Raw genomic sequence first — 21,031 nt, forward strand, 5'->3', positions numbered from 1 at the left:
ATCTATGCTGATTGGCAATTTTTTAAAGGGGATTTCTCCAGCCCTGCCTGGAAGTGCTTGGCATCAAACCTGGAACTTTTTACATGCAAAGCACATGGTCTACCACATGGTCTTCCCCCAAAGCGGCTTCCTTTCAAAGAAAGGATCACCCATGATGGAGAAGGCATGTTTTTTGTCGCACGTGCCTGAATACTTTGCCTAGGATACAATACAATTCCTTCTGATCCCCCAGGGCTTAGGCATGGTATCTACTACACATGCACACACACACACACACACACACACACACCCGTTTATTCCTGCACCTGGCCAACTACCCTAGATCAGCCTCTTCAGTCCGGAACACTGTATGCTAGAACCATACTAGAACCGTGCAGCAGACAGCTACAGAATAAATACTGATTGCCTGTCTCCAGGCTTGACCTAACGTGTCTTTCGGTTTTGACTCTCCAGCCGAGGATGAGGAACGCACATGCGTCCCTCAACCCAGCGGGTCCCTAACCCCCTCCAGCCTCTCCAAATCTCTACCTAGATGCTGGCAAGCACACGCGCACTTTCCGTGAAGTAAACCCCACTGAACCCAGTTAATAGCCATGCATAGGCTTAGTCCAATTCCTAAAGCACCCGCTTCTCCACCAACACATCTTTACAGCGCTGTGATCTAGGGGGGCTTACTGCCAGGTAAGTCTGCAGAGTGCTGGATCCTTGTCTCCCACCTCGCTAGGCAGTTTCCCAACCCCCCCCCCGAGAAACCAGCACACAAAATGGGCAGCCCCACATGGTTGAAGACAGACCAGCGCCACGTGCTCCTCTTCCTTCACTCCGCCACTTCCGCCCGTCAGCGCGGGCCTATCGCAGCTCTCGCACTTACCAGCGCAGCCGCCCTATTGGCTGCGGCCCTTCGACCCACCTCCGAATTAGGCGCGGATTCTGATTGGGCGGGGCGGGCCTTGCTGCTATCGGCTCCCCCCGCCTACTCCGAAAGAGCCCGAGGAGTGGCTCCTCATCTCGGCGAGGGGGCGGGCGGTGGGCTCCGCGAGCGCCGATTGGCTAAGGCAGCGCCGCGGGGCGGGAGAAAGAGTTAAGCTAGTCCTCGACCTCACTCTTTTCGGTTCGGGCCGAGACTCGAGCGAGGCGCCAGGAGCGAGCGGAGGCTTCTTTCGACGCTCTACACATCCGGACAACCCCGCCGCCATTATGGTGAAGCTCGCCAAGGTGAGCGCCGCGGCCTACATGGCGGGAAGGGAGAGAAAGGCCCACAACATGGAGGCCCCTTTCTTTGGCCCGCGCGGAATTCTGAGGGAGGGGGAAACGAGGGCGGCGTGACGGCGGCCTGGCGCGCACGCGGCTGTTTCTAGGCCTCCCGCAGGTTTCACTGAGGGGGAATTAAGCGGGGAAGAAAAGAGGGAATTGGAAGAGGCTGCGGTTTCAAGGCCCCCCCCAACCAACGGCCTCTCAAAGCGGCGCGCGCGCGCACGCTACGGTAGTAGAACGTTGGGCGGTTTCTAGAGGCCCATCGCCCTTTCTCTTCCAACGGGATCGAGAGGGCGCGCGCGCGCGACACGAGGAGTTTCTAGGCGCCCTCCGCTCCGCCTCAGCCGGAATCTTTTAAAGGCGCTCGACGTACGTCCCGCGGGCGGGGGGGGCCGCGCATACGCGGGTCAACCGAGCTTAGCGCAGCCTAGCTTGGCGGGCGCGCGAGCCCTTTTCGAGGGGAGGGAGGGGGCGTTGGGAGCGGGCGCCGCGCGCGCTTCGGCGTCGCCGCGCCGTGGCCACGTGATCCCGGCCGTGCGTAGCGGAGCACGTGGGAGGGGGAAGGAAGCCGCTCTCCAGGGGGGTTCCACGTGGTGCGGCATCGCGGGCCTTGCGGCCTTCGCCGCCGCCGCTGCCTGGATCTGGTCCCTCCGGCCACGCGGCTGCGGAGGGAAACACCACACTAGCCATCTTTAGGAAAGGAACCGAGCAACGGGTCAGCCGATGACCGGTGGCGGGGAAAGCGGAGCTGGGACCCACGAGGCTCCCGGGGGAAGCAGCCGCTGAGGGGTTTTTTTTGCCGGCCCTCGTGCCTCAGGCAGGCTCGGAGGGCTCCTCGCGGGAATCCTGAGGCCAGCCGACCAGTTTGGAGTCCCCTCTCTCGTAGGGATATTGGGTATCTCTATGCAGGACCAGATTGATCTTCCGACAGGCGCAAAAACACGTCCTCCCTCGAGGGAGTAAAGCTGTAAAGCGGCGGGAGCAAATAACATTTTATAATTGCTTAATAATCTAGAGAGTGAATCCCTCATGCCGTCTGAAGTGTTTGTACGTGATGCTTCAGTGGGGGGGGACATTTGCTCCTGTAGCACAGTGAGCTTGCATATCGTTGGGCAGAATGTGTCTGTATTAATGGAGTATAGTTCAGAGGCCTGCTGATGTTCGTAATATAACTAAGCACATGGCATTAAGTTCCAGTGAGATCAGTGGGACTTAACTGCCATGTGCTAGTTATCAGTGAGATCAGTGGGACTTTGCATTGCCTGCCTGTGGTTGGATTGTGGCGGTAGTCGTAAGAGGGAAGCAAGGCTGGAATGTTTAATGTTAATTATTTAAGCATTCCCATTCAAATGGGAACATCTCCTGTATGAAAAAGAGGAAGGTATAAGGTAGGGGTGTTTAAGCAGTTGCGCTTCACTGCGAACTATTAAAAGGAGAAGCACACTTTTCAGTAAGTAAGGAAACTTATAAGTGTATCCTGATAGCAGCAATTTTGAGCATTGGGAAAAACAGACTTCTAACTCTTACTCTGTCTCCCACCAGAACGTTAAAAGCCAGCCTAAACAGAAGAAAATGGCTCCTCCTCCAAAGGATGTGGACGACAGTGAAGAGGAAGAATCTTCAGAAGAGGAGGAGAGTAGTGAGGAAGAGGTAAGAATTTGGCCTCTGGTGTTTGAAGGCAGTTAGTGTAACCTTAAATCTAATGTCTTAAGCTGCTTGTCAATATTTAGATTGAAGTTGTGTAAATGATAAAGTACAGTGAGCCAAATCTTGCTTTCCTGCCTAAATCCTTACACTTCAGATGTCAAGGAAATAAACTATCTGACTTTTAGAAGAAGGCAGACCTGTATCTGGAGGTTTTTAATGTTTTATGTTTCTATATATGCTGTGAGCCACCTGGAGTGGCTGGGGAAACCAAGCCAGATGGCCAGGGTATGAATAATAAATATTTTATATATTATATTACTATTACTAGTGTTAAAGTAGCTCATTAGCTGAAAAATCAAGTTTTGGGCAGAGAAAAAAAGATTGCATGAAATGGAAGGCACTCCTAGGGGCAAAGGTCAAGTTCTTAAGTTAATTTCTCTTCCTAAGTCCCATCTATATATGTTACCTCATAGTAGTTGTTAGTGATGACTCCTAAGGAGATCCAACTGTCTTAATTTGTGGAGCAAACTAGCGGTTAGAGATTGTTGTACCATGCAATCCTATGCATGTTGACTTGGAAACAAGCCTTGCTGTGTTCAGGTGGGCTTACTCCCAGGTAAGGGAGCATGAATCATAGCAATATTCTCTGTTTTGCATCCATCTTGGATTGCATGGTGCCTTGTTGACTGGAATATTTCTCTTCCCGCAGATGGTCCCCCAGAAGAAAGCAGTTACCCCAGCAAAAGCAGCAGCCGTAGCCACTCCCAACAAAAAAGCAGCAACTCCTGGTAAGAAGATAGTGGCTACCCCAGCAAAGAAAGCTGTGGCTACCCCAGCAAAGAAAGCCGCTACTCCACTGAAGAAGACACCGGTTCCTGCTAAAGGAGCAAAAAATGGGAAGAACGCCAAGAAAGAAGAGAGTGAAGAGGAGGAAGATGAGGAGGATAGCGAGGAGGATGAAGGTGAATTTGGTGGAGTAAATTACTTCAGTAAACTGAAATTGCCATTGCCAGATTCAGAAAAGTTTCTGGCTTTTACAGCAAAGCAGCAAATCATTCAAAGCAAGCAAAAATACACAAGAACAGCATGATATTTCTTGCGATAGATAGATAGATAGATAACGTGTGTGTGCTACTAAGTTTTGTAGTACAAGATGGTCACCATTTGGAGTCAGTGCTGCCATGCAAGAACCATGTGGTTCATTTCAATCCTTTAGGTAGTTAGGTCTTGAATCGTGGTTTCTGGTTCCCATCATACAGTTAGAGGTTCAGTAGGCCTTTATAAATGTTCCAGTATTGATCTTTCAACAACTGCTAATAAATTGCTTCATGCAGATGAATCTGAGGAGGAACCTGCAGTACCAGTAAGGAAAGCCGTGCAGGCAGCAGGAAAAAAGCCTGTAGCCGCTGTAGCTGCCATATCAGCCAAACAAGAGTCTGAGGATGATGAAGACGACGAAGATGAGGAGGAGGAAGACGGTAAGGCTCTTTCATTTATGAGAAGCATATGTAGGGATTATTCTGAGTCATCCAGTTTCAGAATAAATAGTTGGTTGGAAAAAGCAGAATAGGTTGAGATAACTTGTTTGAGTCTAGATACCAGCACAGATGATGATTATTGGGACTTAATACTGATCTTGTGATGTCTCTACTATGAGCTGATGTGTTGGATGTATAAGCAGTGCCCATAGTGGGGGCATACTAATCCTGCTTCCCAGCTGAATCAGGACACAATAAACTTAAATCTGGACACACTGGCACATCAAAATGGAGGCCCAGGTAGTGTTAGGCAGGCTTGACTCACGTTCCAAACTGTGGTTTGCACAGTTCTTTTTGAGTTGTCTGATTCTGTGACATTGCACAGTGGCATCACTGAGGCTCGTGACTCTCATGTTCATAAGCATAGTTTTGTAGTAACAAGCATAATTTTTTTAAGGAGTCTAAAGTGAGCAAGAGGAGTTGTTCTTGAGTGCATCTCTTTGACACAGTGGCTATGCACTGTGAGTGTTACCTAAAAGAGCTCCCTGTGGTTCTAGAATCTGAAGATGAGCCCATGGAGATCACCCCAGCAAAAGGGAAAAAAGCTGTGCTGGCAAAAACGGCACCAGTAAAAGTCACACCTGCTAAAGCCGCCAAAGAAGATTCTGAGGATGAGGAAGATGATGACGAGGAGGAGGATGACGAAGAGGACGATGAAGAGGAGGAAGGTGAGTTGGCCCTCTCTGAAGTCCCTCAGAGCTCTCAAAACATTGCAGTTGCCTTGCCTTCTGCTTTGGTCCTAGAGCTGGAAATGATGAATTCTCGCTGAGCTGATGTGGTATCAATCACATATGAACACATTCTGAAGATAGTCAAGTCCTGATCCAGCTGCCCCCTTCTGGTGTGCTCCGTGCATCCCCTGGGATCTTTCTGACACCTCTGCTTCTCTTCCCACTACAGAGAACGTGCAAGAAATGTCTGGAAAAAGAAAGAAGGAAATGGCCAAGCAGAAAGGCGCCCCAGATGCCAAGAAAAAGAAAACGGAAGGTGAGAAATCCACCATGCTTTCACTTGTTCTTTTGATTGGCCCTTGAAAAAGCATGGTAACCTATCCCATCTCAGGGATCCCATAGTGGCCTTTTTTCAAGGATTCTTTTACTTATTAGCACGCTGCCTCTTAAAATGGACATCTGTGAGGCTTTAAAAGGGTGCTATGGAACATGAGAATTAGAGGAAAAGAGACTAGAAGAGGTGGGTAAAGGAATAATAATAATAATAATAATAATAATAATAATAATAATAATAATAATAAATTTTATTTATATCCCGCCCTCCCCAGCTGAAGCCGGGCTCAGGGCGGCTAACAACAATAAAACAATACAAAAGTACAACACAAACAACACTCTAAAATCATTCATTATAAAATTAATTAAATTCAAGCCACTGGCCACCATTGGGCCAGAGCTCCGCGAAGATTGCCGAGGGAGGGAGTCAGGCTGTGCCCTGGCCAAAGGCCTGGCGGAACAGCTCTGTCTTGCAGGCCCTGCGGAAAGATGTCAAGTCCCGCAGGGCCCTAGTCTCTTGTGACAGAGTGTTCCACCAGGTCGGAGCCACAGCCGAAAAAGCCCTGGCTCTAGTTGAGGCCAGCCTAACTTCTTTGTGGTCTGGGACCTTCAAGATGTTTTTATTTGAAGACCGTAAGTTTCTCTGTGGGGCATACCAGGAGGGGCATACCCTCCTGTAGGTACGAGGGTCCTAGGCCGTATAGGGCTTTAAAGGAAGGATAAGGGCTAATTCTTTAGGCATGTGTTAGGGAGAGTGGAAGGTCCTTGTTGCACTGCTCCAGTGAGTGTGCAGTATACTCTTAATGTAGCATAGTTACCAGTGGAAATGACAGCTAATGTTGGGAGATTCCCAGGCTTGGTGCACTAAGAGTTTTGCACAGGTGGCTCCATCCCTTACTGTAGTCATTTCCTAGAAGTTTTTGCATAACTCATGTAATCTTCCATTAACTTTTTAGAAGCTGCCTTCTCCATCTTCATGGGCAACCTGAATGGAAACAAAGACTTTGAGGAACTGAAAGTTGCCGTCAAGGATTTCTTTGCCAAAAAGGATCTTGAAGTGCAAGAAGTCAGAATTGGAAACTCAAAGTAAGTTTACTTGTGTATATTACGAAATCTTAAGAATTCCTTTAAGGTAAAAACTTCACTTTAAAACATCTTTCTGTTGTGGCAAGGAGGAAGTGAATGCTGCTTCGGTCTAGGGATGAAGAGCATATTTGTTGGACAGCAACTCCTATCATCTCTGGCCATGCTGGTTGCGGCCAGTGGGAGTTAGGAGGCCTGACAGCAACTGGAGGGACACACATGTTCTCCATCCCTGAATTAGACACTCGTGCAAAAAGTAGTATTTGTTCTGGAGATAAGGAGGCTGCTGCATCTTACAGTGGTTCTTCCAGGAGAAGAGTGGGTAGCAGAAGGATAATACTTGAACTGGATTTTGAATGAGACTGCTGTAAAACATGTTAACTTTTAAAGCTCTGCAAGCAGTCATCACCTAAAATGTGACAAAGTTTCTGTGTCCCCTTGCAAATACTGCACATGTTCAGCCTAGAGAATCCATTGGGTAGACTTGCTAGTTTTTAGATGCCACATTAAGGCTGCTGTTAACTTTGGTTACCTTGTGGATATTTGGGTTGAAGACTGAAAATAAACCTTCTGTTCTGCAGGAGGTTTGGCTATGTGGATTTCTCATCGGAAGCTGATGTGGATAAAGCACTTAAGCTAAATGGAAAGAAATTATTGGGCTTGGAAATAAAACTGGAAAAAGCAAAGACCAGGGAGTGCATCCAAGAGAACAAGAAAGGTAAGCTCTCTTTTTAGTACAAGCTTGGAATTCTTGGACCCTCTTATTGTTGCTCATGGACGAAGGACTTTAAAGCAGCCTTTGCCTGCACATGTTCCTGCGGCTCTCCTGATAGAGCGAAGTTTCTAAATAGATGCCACAGAGTGTGAGTGTTCAAAGTACTTTTCTCTGGGTCTATAACCTCTTGTGGTGTTTGCTTTTTAGAGAGAGATGCAAGGACTATCTTTGTGAAGAACCTTTCTTACAGTATAACCCAAGAAGACCTGCAAGAAGTCTTTGACAATGCCCTGGAAGTCAGGCTGGTGTCCAAGGATGGAAATAGCAAAGGGTATGTAGCTCCATTAGCATGAGGTTGTGGGCTGCATTATTGTGTACCCTGCCAGTCAGCAGCAGAATTCCCCAGCTACTCTGCATATGCTTTTCTATCCAGGAAATCCTAAAAGTTCTGACCCTCCTTCTACCCAACATGATTTCAAATTTGTTGTACTACAACGGGGCTGTATCTGTCTGTAGGAGCTTTTTCACTTCCCTGCAAGGTTCATTGTAATGAACGTACCTTTGGGGTGGTGTTTAATATCATTTTCTTCTAGAGAATTATCTCCCCAAGACTTTCAGAACAAACTTGCCGTTTTTTTTTTTTTGTTCTCCCCATCCCTCAGGATTGCCTACATTGAGTTTAAATCCGAGGCAGACGCAGAGAAAGCGATGGAGGAAAAGCAAGGGATGGAGATTGAGGGCCGTGCCATCATGCTTGACTACACTGGTGAGAAGAGCCAGCAGGATGGCAGAAAATTCAGTAAAGGAGGACAGCCAGGTAATCTGCTTTGGTGCATTCAGGTGGTATCTGGTGTTGGAATTGGCCTGGCATGACAAAACATTGAAAGGTGACTGCAGAGAAGCTGTGGTCATTACAGTGACATACAGTGGTACCTCGGGTTAAGAACTTAATTTGTTCTGGAGGTCTGTTCTTAACCTGAAGCACCACTTTAGCTAATGGGGGCTGCCGCTGCGCTGCCAGAGCACAATTTCTGTTCTCATCCTGAAGCAAAGTTCTTAACCTGAGGTACTATTTCTGGGTTAGCGGAGTCTGTAACCTGAAGCGTATGTAACCCGAGGTACCACTGTACTCCCAATTCTCAAAAGGCATCTTGCCTTGAAAAAAGAGGCTTAGTTAGTTTCTGCTTCCTTCTGATGACCCTTTAGAATTTTGGTTGCTATGGGGCTTCAGTATTGTCAGTGTGGGTGGGTGATTGTGTTTTCCTTTCCTGGAAACATTTCTTTAGCCTTCCGCAGCCGCCTCAACTGCCAGCGCTTTCTGGACCGTACATAAAGTTCCACGAGAGCCATTGCATCTTAGCATGGGCAACCAAGAAAGCTAACAACAAACACCTGCACCCCATCTGCAGCTAGTCTAACCAAAATGTTCTCTCTTCTTTGACAGTTTGTCAAAGGCGGTTCTGATTCTTGTTAATAGATGGAGGAGAATGTTAATGATAATAATAAGAATCAGTGGAAAATATTGGAGTGACCCTAGAATGAACCTTTCTTTTCTGCAGGTGGAGAGTCAAAGACCCTTGTTGTGAACAACCTCTCATATGATGCGACAGAAGAATCTCTCCAGGAAGTCTTTGAGAAAGCGGCAGCAATCAGGATCCCACAGAACAACCAGGGGAGGCCAAAAGGGTATGTAGGAGCAGGCGTGTGGCAACTTGATGATTAAATCCAAGTGTGTCTTTGGATTCAGATAATGATTGATGCTTGTTTAGCTGGAGGACGGAGTGGGTGGGTTAGAAGCTAGGCTGCTAAACGAAAGAATAACATGCATTTTTGGGCTCGCTTTTGCCTCTGGCTCCACCCACCACTGGCTTGGGCTGAAGCTGTTTCCTCCTCTACCCCTATGATGGGTGACTCAGTTTCTTAACTTGACTCTTTGTGCAGGTATGCATTTATAGACTTCCCCACAACTGAGGATGCAAAAGAAGCAATGAATTCCTTCAACAACACAGAAATTGAAGGCCGGACAATCAGGCTGGAATTCAGCACACCAGGGGGACAAAACAGGAATTTCAATGCTAGAGGAGGATTTGGACGTAAGTCTTTCTCCGTGCCCTAACTTAAAATCATTTGAGGGTGGTGTTTTAATTAGCCCTTGCTGTATCAACAGGGCTAAAATTTTATGTTTGTTTTTTATTCAGAGCAAAGCAAAACACTGTTTGTCAAAGGCTTGTCTGAGGATACGACAGAAGAAACCTTGAAAGAGTCGTTTGAAGGCTCCGTTACTGCAAGAATAGTCACTGACAGAGATACTGGCTCATCCAAAGGGTAGGTGTAAAGCTGCCTCTGTCCCAGAGTTTTTGACATGATGGCAAGCACAAAAGTCTCACTGCTGCTGACCTCCCCTTGATCCCACCCTCCACTAGGCCTCTGCTTTGAGCTTCTCTATGTAAACTCAGGAACCTTCCTGCCTTCTCAATGAGCTCCTTCCTGCTGATAATCCAGTGGCAGGCTATGGATTCGCACGAGAAGAAGAGTAAAACTGCAGCCCTGACCTTGGGTGCCTTGTCTGCTTCAGATGAGCAACTGTCATTGCTGTGGGACAACCCTGCAATTTGCCTGCCTGCAGATTCATAGCATGCATCGCAGCCTGCAGTTAAGTTTGTGGATATCTACGTCTAGGATGGGCAAAAGCAAGAGACGCTTAGTCTCAAGGTTGTAGGTTCAGGCCCCACGTTGATGGGAAATATTCCTTGATTTCAGGGCCAGGGCATTTGAGCAGCCATACAGTAATCAGTTTGTTAGCCATACAGAAATCAGAACTACTACACCAGCATTAAATGTAATATTTATTGTAGTTCAATAGACTTTGAGCATAACCTTAGCTGGCGCAACCAACTCTGGGGTTGCAGCGCTCATCTCACTCTATAGGCCGAGGGAGCTGGCAATTGTCCGCAGACAGCTTCCGGGTCATGTGGCCAGCATGACGAAGCCGCTTCTGGCGAACCAGAGCAGTGCACGGAAACGCCGTTTACCTAACATCCAGAGCGGTACCTATTTATCTACTTGCACTTTGATGTGCTTTCGAACTGCTAGGTTGGCAGGAGCAGGGACCGAGCAATGGGAGCTCACCCCGTCACGGGGATTCGAAGCGCTGACCTTCTGATCAGCAAGTCCTAGGCGCTCTGATTTAACCCACAGCGCCACCCGCGTCCCTATTAGCTGGTGCATTTAGGGTTGAAGGTCCTGTTTCAGCAGGCATGTTCTGTCAGCAAACTGAGTTTAACATCCCTTGAGTCCCTTTGGCAGGAAGGTGGGCTAGGAAATTAGATGCCTCAGGGGTGTATTGCAAATAACTTGGGACAGTCTGAGTCTGTCCTCTTTCTACCCAGAAGGGCACCTGCTGTGTCTGTGCTTGTATTGCTCTCAGGTTTTTTTGTTTTGTTTAATGCACTGCTTGGATGTGTCTCATTTGGCCCTAGAATTCCTCCAAAGGGAGTTGTAATGATGATTGCAGGTATTAAAGACCCCTCCATCTGAATCAGTTCTTCAGCAACAGGGTAGAGTGTTGAAACTGTCCCCTGCTCTTTCCTAGATTTGGCTTTGTGGACTTCAGCTCCCCAGAAGAAGCCAAAGCAGCAAAGGAAGCCATGGAGGATGGAGAGATCGATGGAAACAAAGTGACCCTCGACTTTGCCAAGCCCAAGGGCGATGGGCCACGTGGCGGCGGCGGCTTCGGTCGTGGCGGCAGAGGAGGCCGGGGTGGCAGAGGAGGCTTCGGCGGACGGGGTGGCGGCAGAGGATTTGGAGGTATTTGTGCTGATAATGCTTGTCCTTTCATATTTGAATAATGGCAGTGTGTGAAGAGCTTGGATTTTTAAAAATTACTCTCTTTCCCTCTTTATCTCTTTTAGGCAGAGGCGGCGGCTTCAGGGGAGGCAGAGGAGGTGGCGGCGACCACAAACCACAAGGGAAAAAGATAAAATTTGATGACTGAGTGGCTTGTCCCTATATCTGAAAGGACTCTGGGGTTTTTAATTCTGTCACTACCAATTTGACGGAGCCTTCTGAGGACATTCCAAGATGCGTTGCAGTCCCTCTTAAGAGCTACTTGGAAAAATTCCTTTCAATGAAGAAACAGCCATCTGACTGCCTGGCCACGCATATGAACTTTTAAAAAGCAACAAGAAATGTGGGAGTTGACCTGTGTCAGTGCATTTGTCCTGAATTTATAACGTTTTACCCCATGTACAAAATTAACTTCCTTATACATTTCTGTAGGGTTTTTCCTTTTTTTGTTTTTTGTTTATTTGCTGTAAAAATGCAAAAATGTTTTATCATTTGTGTCTTGGCACACTGTCTTGGACAGATTAAAGGGCCTAAACAGATTTCTTGTGTGTTTCTCAGCAAAGTTCCAGGGGAATCCACAAACTAGCCAGGCAAATGGGGTTTTACACAAAGCTTTGAAGGATTGCTGGAAACAGGGAGAGAAAGTGGCTGTGTACCTTCACCTGCTCCATACTTTTGTACCCCCAACACCTGAAATTGTGCTTAAGCTGCCAGGCAGAGATGCCATCAGTGATTCTTTAGTAGACCTAATTCATTTTTCGAAGCGGGCACATAATTTTATGCTGTGAATTTCTCAGGTGGCAGAGGTCTCAGAAATATTCTCAAGAATATTTTGCTTTTTTCTCAAGCATGCTGCAACATACACTAATGGGTGGAAACCAGCTTTAAGCAGGACCAGATAGGGGTCGAATGTTCTGTTGTAAGTTTGGTGGCTTCAAAGTGAGACATAATTGTGTTGTCTCAACTGAAATGGGAAACTTCCGGCTATGAATTTCTACCTTGCTCTGTGCCTTAACTATATTTCTCTAGAACCAAAGTGTTGCCCTCTAGTGATGTAGCCATGTGTTAGAGCCTTTCAAGTAGGAGTTTTCTAAGATGGGGCTTATAAATCCTGCTTGGCTGCTCCTATTAAAACCTAATGCTATGGGCATTTTTTTGTCTCTTGTGAGTATGAAGACCTTGGGCCAGTCCCATTTTCCCAGGATTGTTTGGGGCAGGGGGAGCTTGAAGTGCGGCTGCAATAGGCAGGATAACAATCACACTTAAATAATAAATTGAACTCCAGTGTGCATTGAAAGCTTGTGGACTCCTGCACAAAGACCTTTTGAGGACTGTGTGTGTTCAGTGATGCCCTGCAAAGTTGAGAATCTATATTCCCAATTTCTTCAGAGGCAGAATAGTAAGGGGGTTGGTTGCTTTGTGCAGGTAGTTCCTTGAACTCTGCAGTAAAGGTAAAGGTACCCCTGCCCGTACGGGCCAGTCTTGACAGACTCTGGGGTTGTGCGCCCATCTCACTTAAGAGGCCAGGGGCCAGAGCTGTCCGGAGACACTTCCGGGTCACGTGGCCAGCGTGACAAAGCTGCATCTGGCGAGCCAGCGCAGCACATGGAAACGCCGTTTACCTTCCCGCCAGTAAGCGGTCCCTATTTATCTACTTGCACCTGGGGGTGCTTTCGAACTGCTAGGTTGGCAGGCGCTGGGACCGAGCAACGGGAGTGCACCCCACCGCGGGGATTCGAACCGCCGACCTTTTGATCGGCAAGCCCTAGGCGCTGAGGCTTTTACCCACAGCGCCACCCGCGTCAACTCTGCATTTGTTGTTGTTGTTGTTTAGTCGTTTAGTCGTGTCCGACTCTTCGTGACCCCATGGACCAGAGAACACCAGGCACCTCTGTCCTCCACTGCCTCCCACAGTTTGCTCAAACTCATGCTGGTAACCTCGAAAACACTATCCAACCATCTCGTCCTCTGTCGCCCCCTTCTCCTTGTGCCCTCCATCTTTCCCAACATCAGGGTCTTCTCCAGGGAGTCTTCTCTTCTCATGAGGTGGCCAAAGTACTGGAGCCTCAGCTTCACAATCTGTCCTTCCAGTGAGCCAACTCTGCATTAGTAGCAGCTAAAGAAATGTGCTTTGGGCTTTTAGCATGTTAAATTCTGCTAGTTGGCCTCAATGCAGCATGCCGTCTCTGCCCTTTGGATGGCCTGATAATTTTAGGTGTTTTCTTTGTAGTCCATGGGAGCCCATGGCATCAGACAAAGCAACAAGGAAGGCTTTAGCATGCAGAAACAAAATGGTTCTTGTGACCATTTTGCATGTGGGGGAAGAGGGGGAAGAGGAAGCAGGGAGGAAGTCTGGGCTGCTGCTGGTTTTTCTCCAGAAAGAGAAGGGGCTTGGAATTAAGAGGACAAGGGAAGCTTACAGGTGCAAGAGGTGGGTGCAATAAGGGAGGAGGGATTGAAAGGGACGAGGGAGGTGTAGGAAAGCCAGAGCATTGTGTCTTCAAGTCCCACCAGACCTGCTTCTTGGCCAGGCTTGCTGAGGCCTGTGGGAGTTGTAGTTCAGCAACACCTGGAGGGTCAAAGGTGCCCTGATCTAAACCAGCTGCTGAATTAGACCAGCTCCAGGGTTTCAGGCAGGATGTTCCCAGCCCTTCCCTGTAGATGCCAGGAATTAAACGTGACCTGCATGCAAAACCCAGTGCCATTGGGCGGCAGCCCTCTACCGCCTCATGAGAAAAAGCCGCTACCAACCCATTAATAGTATGAATGAGAGCTGTGGGAGCAAATGACCCAACTCCTAGCTCTGATCCACACCTCGTGTTGGTGTACGGGCACAAAGAGAGCGCTGGCAGCGAGACTCAGCCATTTTGGAAGCTGTTAGCAGAGACCCTTTTGAAATGGTAGGAAAGGTGTTGTTCTGTGGGCTGAGCACTAGGTGGCAGCAGTGCCCAAAGGAACTGGTTTGCTGGCAGTAGCTCTGGTAGGCAACTTAAGGTCCGGGTGCCGGATCCAGCCCAATCGCCTTCTCAGTCTGGCCCGCGGACGGTCCAGGAATCAGCATGTAGGATGTGTCCTTTTATTTAAAATGCATCTCTGGGTTATTTGTGGGGCATAGGAATTGGTTCATTTTATTTTATTTTTTTCAGCATTGGTTGCCCTCGTGGACCACAGACACTTCTCATATATTTCAAAGGCCAGCTTCTCTGCTACAGATGCTCTGTAGCGACAGGGAGTTTGAGGCACGGAAGGCTAGCTGGAGATGCAGAAGAGCAATCTGGATTGCCTGCCTTCTGCCTACTTGAGTTGCCAACATTGTGCTCTCTCGAGGCTCCTGTGCCTGTCTCAACCTAAACAGCTGTCACAAAGCAACAAAAAACAGCAATTCTGGCTCCAGTGAGAAGAACAAAGTCTTGCGCCTCGCAAACCCCACAGTCCTGGGAAGCAAGAAATTCCCTGAGTTTGGCGGTCGTTGGATGGAGGTCGCTTGTAGTTGTAGAATTTCCTAATATTTGTGCTTCCTTAAATATATAGACACACGTGTCCACTGCAATTCTATCCCTTTGACACAGAGATCTAGCTTGCCCACTTTCCCTCCTGATGATTTGCCATTGTTATTTATTATTGTTATTTATTATTGTTATTCCTGATGTTGGGAAAGATGGAGGGCACAAGGAGAAGGGGACGACAGAGGACAAGATGGTTGGACAGTGTTCTCGAAGCTACAAACATGAGTCTGACCAAACCGCGGGAGGCAGTGGAGAAGTGCCTAGCGTGCTCTGGTCCAGGGGGTCACAAAGAGTCGGACACGGCTAAATGACTAAACAACAACAACATTTATTATTGTTAATTGTTTCTTGCATCCTGCCTTCCTCATACAGAGCACAGGGCAGCTAACAAACTCTTAAAAACACGCTGTTGAAAATCAGATCAGATCCTAAACATTTAAACAATCGAGATAGAGTTCTATAAATACTGGGAAGTGTCATGTTCTCTGACCTGAATCTATCACTTGGTCAAGGATGAACTGCTGGTCAGGCTTTGGTTCAAGGCAACTCACACCAGGAATCCGAGAGGAAACCCGTAAGAAAAAGAAGCAATGACAGCTGGTCCATGAGGATGAATGGGGCGCTGGCTGCCCCACTATAATAATAATAATATTTCCCCAGCCATTCTGGATGGCTTCCAACAAAGATTAAAATACATTAAAATGTCACACATTAAAAACTTCCCTGAACAGGGCTGCCTTCAGATGTCTTCTAAAAATCTGGTAATTGTTTTTCCTCTTTGACATCTGGTGGGAGGGCGTTCCACAGGGCGGGCGCCACTACCGAGAAGGCCCTCTGCCTGGTTCCCTGTAACCTCACTTCTTGCAGTGAGGGAACCGCCAGAAGGCCCTCGGCACTGGATCTCAGTGTCCGGGCAGAGCGATGGGTGTGGAGATGCTCCTTCAGGTATACTGGGCCGAGGCCATTTTGGCCCAGCCTGCCCTCCTCCAGACACCATCTGCCAGTGTTCTTTTCTGCCCTGCCCACCTTCTAAGTTGGTCTGTGGAGGGGAGATACAAGATTTGGCCCACCTGTGCAAAGCCATTCCCTGCACCTGCTCTGACGGGACAAAGTAGTAGCATTTGAAGGCGGAAATTCTGCTTCAGAACCCAAGAAGCACTTTCTTTTATCTGTCCTGAAAGATAAAATGTCTTCAGCTAAATAGTGAAAGATACTCTCAACTGGCTGCCCTGTCCTGCTGTGCCCAATGTATTTTTGTTATTACTTTATATCCTACAAGGAGCTTGTATCTTTCCACAAGGCCCAACACTGATGCCGAAATCCAGCATCGCCTGAGCTCTGCGAGTGCAGCTTTCTCCCGATTGAAGTGCAGAGTGTTTGAGGACTGGGACATTCACCAGGAAAGCCTGTTTACAAAGCTATTGTACTTCCAACCTTACTGTATGCTTGTGAAACACGGACCACTTATAAACGCCATCTCCAACTCCTCGAAAGATTCCATCAATGGTGTCTCCGAAAAAATTTACACATCACTTGGGAAAGCAGGTGAACTAATACCAGTGTCCTGGAAGAAGCAAAGAACACCAGCGTTGAAGCAATGATTCTTTAACTTTGTTGGACTGGTCATGTTGTGCGGATGCCTGATGATCGTCTTCCAAAGCAACTATATTCCGAACTTAATGGAAAGTGTAATGCCGGTAGTCAACAAAAGAGGTTTAAAGACTCTCTCAGGACAAATTTTTAAAAATGTGGTATAAACACCGACAATTGGGAAACACTGCGAGCGCTCCAGTTGGAGAACAGCCTTGACCAAAGGTGTCATGGGTTTTGAAGACACTCAAACTCGGGACGCAAGGGAGAAACATGCTAAGACGAAGGCAGGCTTGGCAAATCCACACCGTGATCAACTCCCGCCCAGAAACCAATGTCCCCACTGTGGAAGGACGTGTGGATCCAGAATTGGCCTCCACAGTCACTTACAGACTCATTGTTAAAACCGTGTTTATGGAAGACAATCTTACTCAGCTACAAGTGACCGCCAAAGAGATATCCTACAAGGAGCTCATGGTTCTTCCCCACCCACCTCGTCTCCATGCCATCTTCACAACAAGCTGGCGAGGCAGGTTAAGCTGAAAGGCTGTGACTGGCCCAATATCACCCAGGGAGCTTCTGGGCTGAACAACTGCAAAATTATTCAAGGCAGAGCTCAAAATGCAGACACCGCTTGTGGGAGTGCTTCGAGGTAGGTTTGTGTACGCAAGCCCTAGGGCTTTCAGGTTGTTCAATATTTATTCCTGGATGGAGGTCAAATTCCAGTTGATTAACGTATTCTTGGCACGTATCTGGGAAAACTTTGACACCTACATCGCTGCTGCTGGCCACACGGCTTTTTCATGTCCAGGAATCCAGCAAGCGATTCCTGCAGCACCTCGTTCACCGGTCAGCCTAGGACTGTTGGGTTACAGCCAGGGATGTCCAACTGGTAGATCACAGGGTGTTCCTGGTAGATCCTGGTCGATCTCTGGCCCTTCAGTAATCTCCTTACAAAAGAGCCACCCCCCCAACTTTGGCTTCCTAAAGCTCCACAACTTTGGGTAGATCACTGCTAGTCTTTTTACGACAATGGCTAGATCACTGCCAGTTTTTTTTATACTGTGAGTAGATCGCAGTCTATTGGGAGTTGGACGTCCCTGGATTACACCAATCCAGCCTGCAGTCCATGCATTCTGCTTCCCTATTCGGGGATGGAGTGATTGTCTCAGTTCAATTCATGTAGAAACACAGAACTGTTTCCTCAGGGGACGCCCTCCCAACAGATGTCAAGGCAATAAACAACTATTTTACTTTTAAAAGACAACTGAAGGCGGCCCTGTTTAGGGAAGTTTTTAATGTCTGGTGCTGTGTTGTTTTTAATATTTGGTTGGAAGCCGCCCAGAGTGGCTGGGGAAACCCAGCCAGATGGGTGGGGTATAAATAATAAATTATTATTATAATAGGGACGCGGGTGGCACTGTGGGTTAAACCACAGAGCCTAGGGCTTGCCGATCAGAAGGTCGGTGGTTCGAATCCCCATGATGGGGTGAGCTCCCATTGCTCGGTCCCTGCTCCTGCCAACCTAGCAGTTCGAAAGCACGTCAAAGTGCAAGTAGATAAATAGGTACCGCTCCGGCAGGAAGGTAAACGGCGTTTTCGTGCGCTGCTCTGGTTCGCCAGATGTGGCTTAGTCATGCTGGCCACATGACCCAGAAGCTGCACGCCGGCTCCCTCGGCCAATAAAGCGAGATGAGCGCCACAACCCCAGAGTTGTCTGTGATTGGACCTAATGGTCAGGGGCACCTTTACCTTTATTATTATTATTATTATTATTATTATTATTATTATTATTATTATAGTCCAGCTCCCTGCAATGCAGGAATCTTGGCTAAAGCATTCCTGAGAGATGGCCATCCCACCTCAGCTTAAAAATCTCTAAGGAAAAACCCGAGGGAGACCGTTCCACTGTCAGACAGCTCTGTCAGAAAGCCCTTCCTAAGGTTCAGTGGGAACCTCCTTTCTCAAAATCCGAATCCATTGGTTCGGTTGGGTCCTCCCCTTTGGAGCAGCAGAAAACAAGCTTGCTCCCTGCCTCCATCTTCCACCTGAAGTTATTTGATCAGCATCATCAACAGGTCATGAGCCCGGAACAGGTGTAGTTAGTCAGTTACCTTACCTGCCCTGCCCTTTTTCAGTTGACCTTCTTCCCTGTTGGGTTTCTACTCTTACCAGTTTCATGTAAGTGTCAAGCAAGACTGTTAAGAGGCTGTAAAGCTGCCAGGTGACTCAGCTTAGTGATGGAGCATCTCTTTTGCATGCAGAAGAGACCCATTCTGAAGTCTTTGAGGGCTACGCCCAGTCAGGGCAGACAAGATCAGGGTGGTCCCAATCCTATTTTGGAGGCCCTCAGCAGCATTCAAGAAAAAACATCTTAAAAGCCTTTTGAAATCAAGTTCTGTGTCCTGCGTTTAACAAGCATACATCTGTTTGTGCCTTAGTTTAATCATTAAATCTATTAAATGTGTATTTCACTATATAAAAGGTGTGACTGGAAAGTTTGGTGAATGGCCATAGAAATCGGACAGCGAGAAATATTCAAACATACATACCTTACAGGCCTTCAAAGTGAGGCCCCTCTGATACAATGCACCGTTGACAACGTTCGTAGAACTGTCGGAAACTTCTGAAGTCCCTCTTTTCGTAATGCTTTCAGTTCCCTCGTCACAGTGGACGTGTGAAATGTTGGAAAATCTGTGCCCTTTCAGTGAAGATTTCCATTTTGGAAAAAGAAAAAAATCCGATTGGAACAGATCAGGTGAATATGGACGGTAGGACAATTCAGTAACCTCAGTAACGATTTATGCAATTCTTCCGCCATCATTCAGACGGACAAACGCCGATCCACAAACTCACGGACTCTGTCGACATTTGCTGCCGTTCTGCTCGTCGATGGTCTGCCAGACTGAGGTCATCTTCAATGGTTTGCCACCCTTCACGGAAACATTTAAACCATTCACACACCGTCTTTTGAGTTACATTTTGTGGGTTTGCGACGCCAAGTGTATGTTTGAATATTTCCCACTGTCCTGTTTCTGTGACCATTCACCGAACTTTCTGGTCACACCTTGTATTTAATTAAATATACTGTGTATATTAAATGTCCTGTGAACACTTTATGACATGGAAATTTAATTCAGGGGGTGGTCTGCGGCTTCTGTGCCAAAGTCCTATTGCAGTCCACTTGGTCTGAGTCCGCCCTGCGATAGATAAATGGGCTGGCTGCTTGAGAAGGCAACATCTCATGTTCCTGACCTGTAGATGAAGTCGAAGGAGATGTTGCCACTTTGAACTGTCCCCCCTCCCAGCTAAATAAATATGCCCTGTTGGCGGTATCTCCTCAAACTGCTGCCCGGCTGCCATTGACCCCCTGGCAGGGCTTTCTCAGTGGTGGCTCCCCATTTGTGGGATGCCCTCTCTGGTGCGGCACATTCTTCTCTCTCTCAACTGATTTTTGGGATAAATTTCAACAGCTTCCTGTTCATACCAAGCATTTGACAGCTGCCCACTGCAACCTTGAAATTAGCAACTGGGAAGGAAGGCGTGTGATTTAAAAAAAAAAATGTTTTAGATGGTTTCCATGCCCTTAAATAGGTTTTGTTTTACAGTGGTACCTCGTGTTACAGACGCTTCAGGTTACAGACTCCGCTAACCCAGAAATAGTACCTTGGGTTAAGAACGTTGCTTCAGGATGAGAACAGAAATCGTGCTCTGGCGGCAGCAGGAGGCCCCATTAGCTAAAGTGGTGCTTCAGGTTAAGAACAGTTTCAGGTTAAGAACGGACCTCTGGAATGAATTAAGTACTTAACCTGAGGTACCACTGTATTTTCAGTTGCATTGCTTTAGCCTTTTGATGTTTGCTAGCCCAGGTTCCTTTGTATTTGATATACAAACTGAATACATCATTATACACCAGGTGAAAATGTTCCTCTTTAACCAGGTCTTTGGCTGATTGACATCCAATCCCCTTTGTGTTGCGGAACAAGGAATTATTGGGTTGTTCTCATTTTGATTATATATTTTGTGGTTTTTATGTTGTGGTTTTGTGTTGTGAATCACCCTGAGATCTACGTGCATAGGGCAGTACAGTGGTGCCTCGCAAGACGAAATTAATCCGTTCCGCGAGTCTCTTCGTCTTGCGGTTTTTTCGTCTTGCGAAGCACGGCTATTAGCGGCTTAGCGGCTATTAGCGGCTTAGTGGCTTTAAGAAAAAGGAAACAAACTTGCAAGAACTCGCAAGACGTTTCGTCTTGCGAAGCAAGCCCATAGGGAAATTCGTCTTGCAGAACGACTCAAAAAACGGAAAACCCTTTCGTCTAGCGAGTTTTTCGTCTTGCAAGGCATTCGTCTTGCGGGGCACCACTGTATACAATTTTAGTAAATAATAATAGAATTGCAAAGTTAGAAGTAACTCCAAAGTTCCTCTGGCCCAACTCCTCGCAATGCAGGAATCACAACTAAATAATCCCTGACAGGTGGCCACAAAATCTCTGCTTAAAACCTGCAAGAAGGGGGAGTCCACCACTTTCCAAAGGGAGTCCGTTCCACAGTCAAACAGCTCTTACCGTCAGAAAGTTCTGGCAGATCATAATCATATAGACTCTCTCTCACTGATGCACTAGTTTTCTACTTGCGGGGAAGGACAGGGGTGTGGGTGGGTGTCCATTTACTTGATACTGGGGGAGCATTCAACCAGGTCTACTGACGACTGACTGCAGTCCTAAGTGCTGCGCATGGTTTTATTTTCCTCATCCTGCTACATGCGTCTTATGAGATCCAATGGGTTTTCTTGTTACACAAACACAGAATTGCGGCGTAAAACCTGCAGGGAACTTTTGGGTATGAATA

The 21,031-nt window shown here is 47.4% G+C and overlaps 1 protein-coding gene and 2 non-coding genes across 3 annotated transcripts; all 3 read left to right on the forward strand.

The window, feature by feature from the left end:
* Nucleotides 1-1,085: 1,085 nt before the first annotated feature.
* On the forward strand, nt 1,086-11,626 carry NCL (nucleolin). Its single transcript, XM_053390838.1, has 15 exons — nt 1,086-1,215; nt 2,797-2,904; nt 3,611-3,863; nt 4,236-4,379; nt 4,937-5,107; nt 5,340-5,426; nt 6,400-6,529; nt 7,108-7,244; nt 7,449-7,572; nt 7,904-8,058; nt 8,801-8,927; nt 9,183-9,334; nt 9,440-9,566; nt 10,834-11,048; nt 11,153-11,626. Exons 1-15 carry the CDS (start codon nt 1,198-1,200, stop codon nt 11,233-11,235), a joined length of 2,031 nt encoding a protein of 676 aa, XP_053246813.1. The 5' UTR covers nt 1,086-1,197; the 3' UTR covers nt 11,236-11,626.
* Nucleotides 4,502-4,567, forward strand: LOC128414979 (small nucleolar RNA SNORD82). Its single transcript, XR_008330783.1, has one exon. It is a non-coding gene; the product is annotated as a small nucleolar RNA SNORD82 (small nucleolar RNA).
* On the forward strand, nt 9,708-9,846 carry LOC128414973 (small nucleolar RNA SNORA75). Its single transcript, XR_008330778.1, has one exon. It is a non-coding gene; the product is annotated as a small nucleolar RNA SNORA75 (small nucleolar RNA).
* Nucleotides 11,627-21,031: the final 9,405 nt, after the last annotated feature.

The sequence above is a fragment of the Podarcis raffonei genome, chromosome 5 (assembly GCF_027172205.1).
Source record: "Podarcis raffonei isolate rPodRaf1 chromosome 5, rPodRaf1.pri, whole genome shotgun sequence".
Classification (NCBI taxonomy): domain Eukaryota; kingdom Metazoa; phylum Chordata; class Lepidosauria; order Squamata; family Lacertidae; genus Podarcis; species Podarcis raffonei.

Excerpts from the sequence above, each read along its gene's own strand:
- NCL (XM_053390838.1), top strand. Across the intron at positions 2,905-3,610 it reads AGGAGAGTAGTGAGGAAGAG|ATGGTCCCCCAGAAGAAAGC; the intron begins GTAAGAATTTGG and ends CTCTTCCCGCAG. Across the intron at positions 9,567-10,833 it reads GATACTGGCTCATCCAAAGG|ATTTGGCTTTGTGGACTTCA; the intron begins GTAGGTGTAAAG and ends GCTCTTTCCTAG.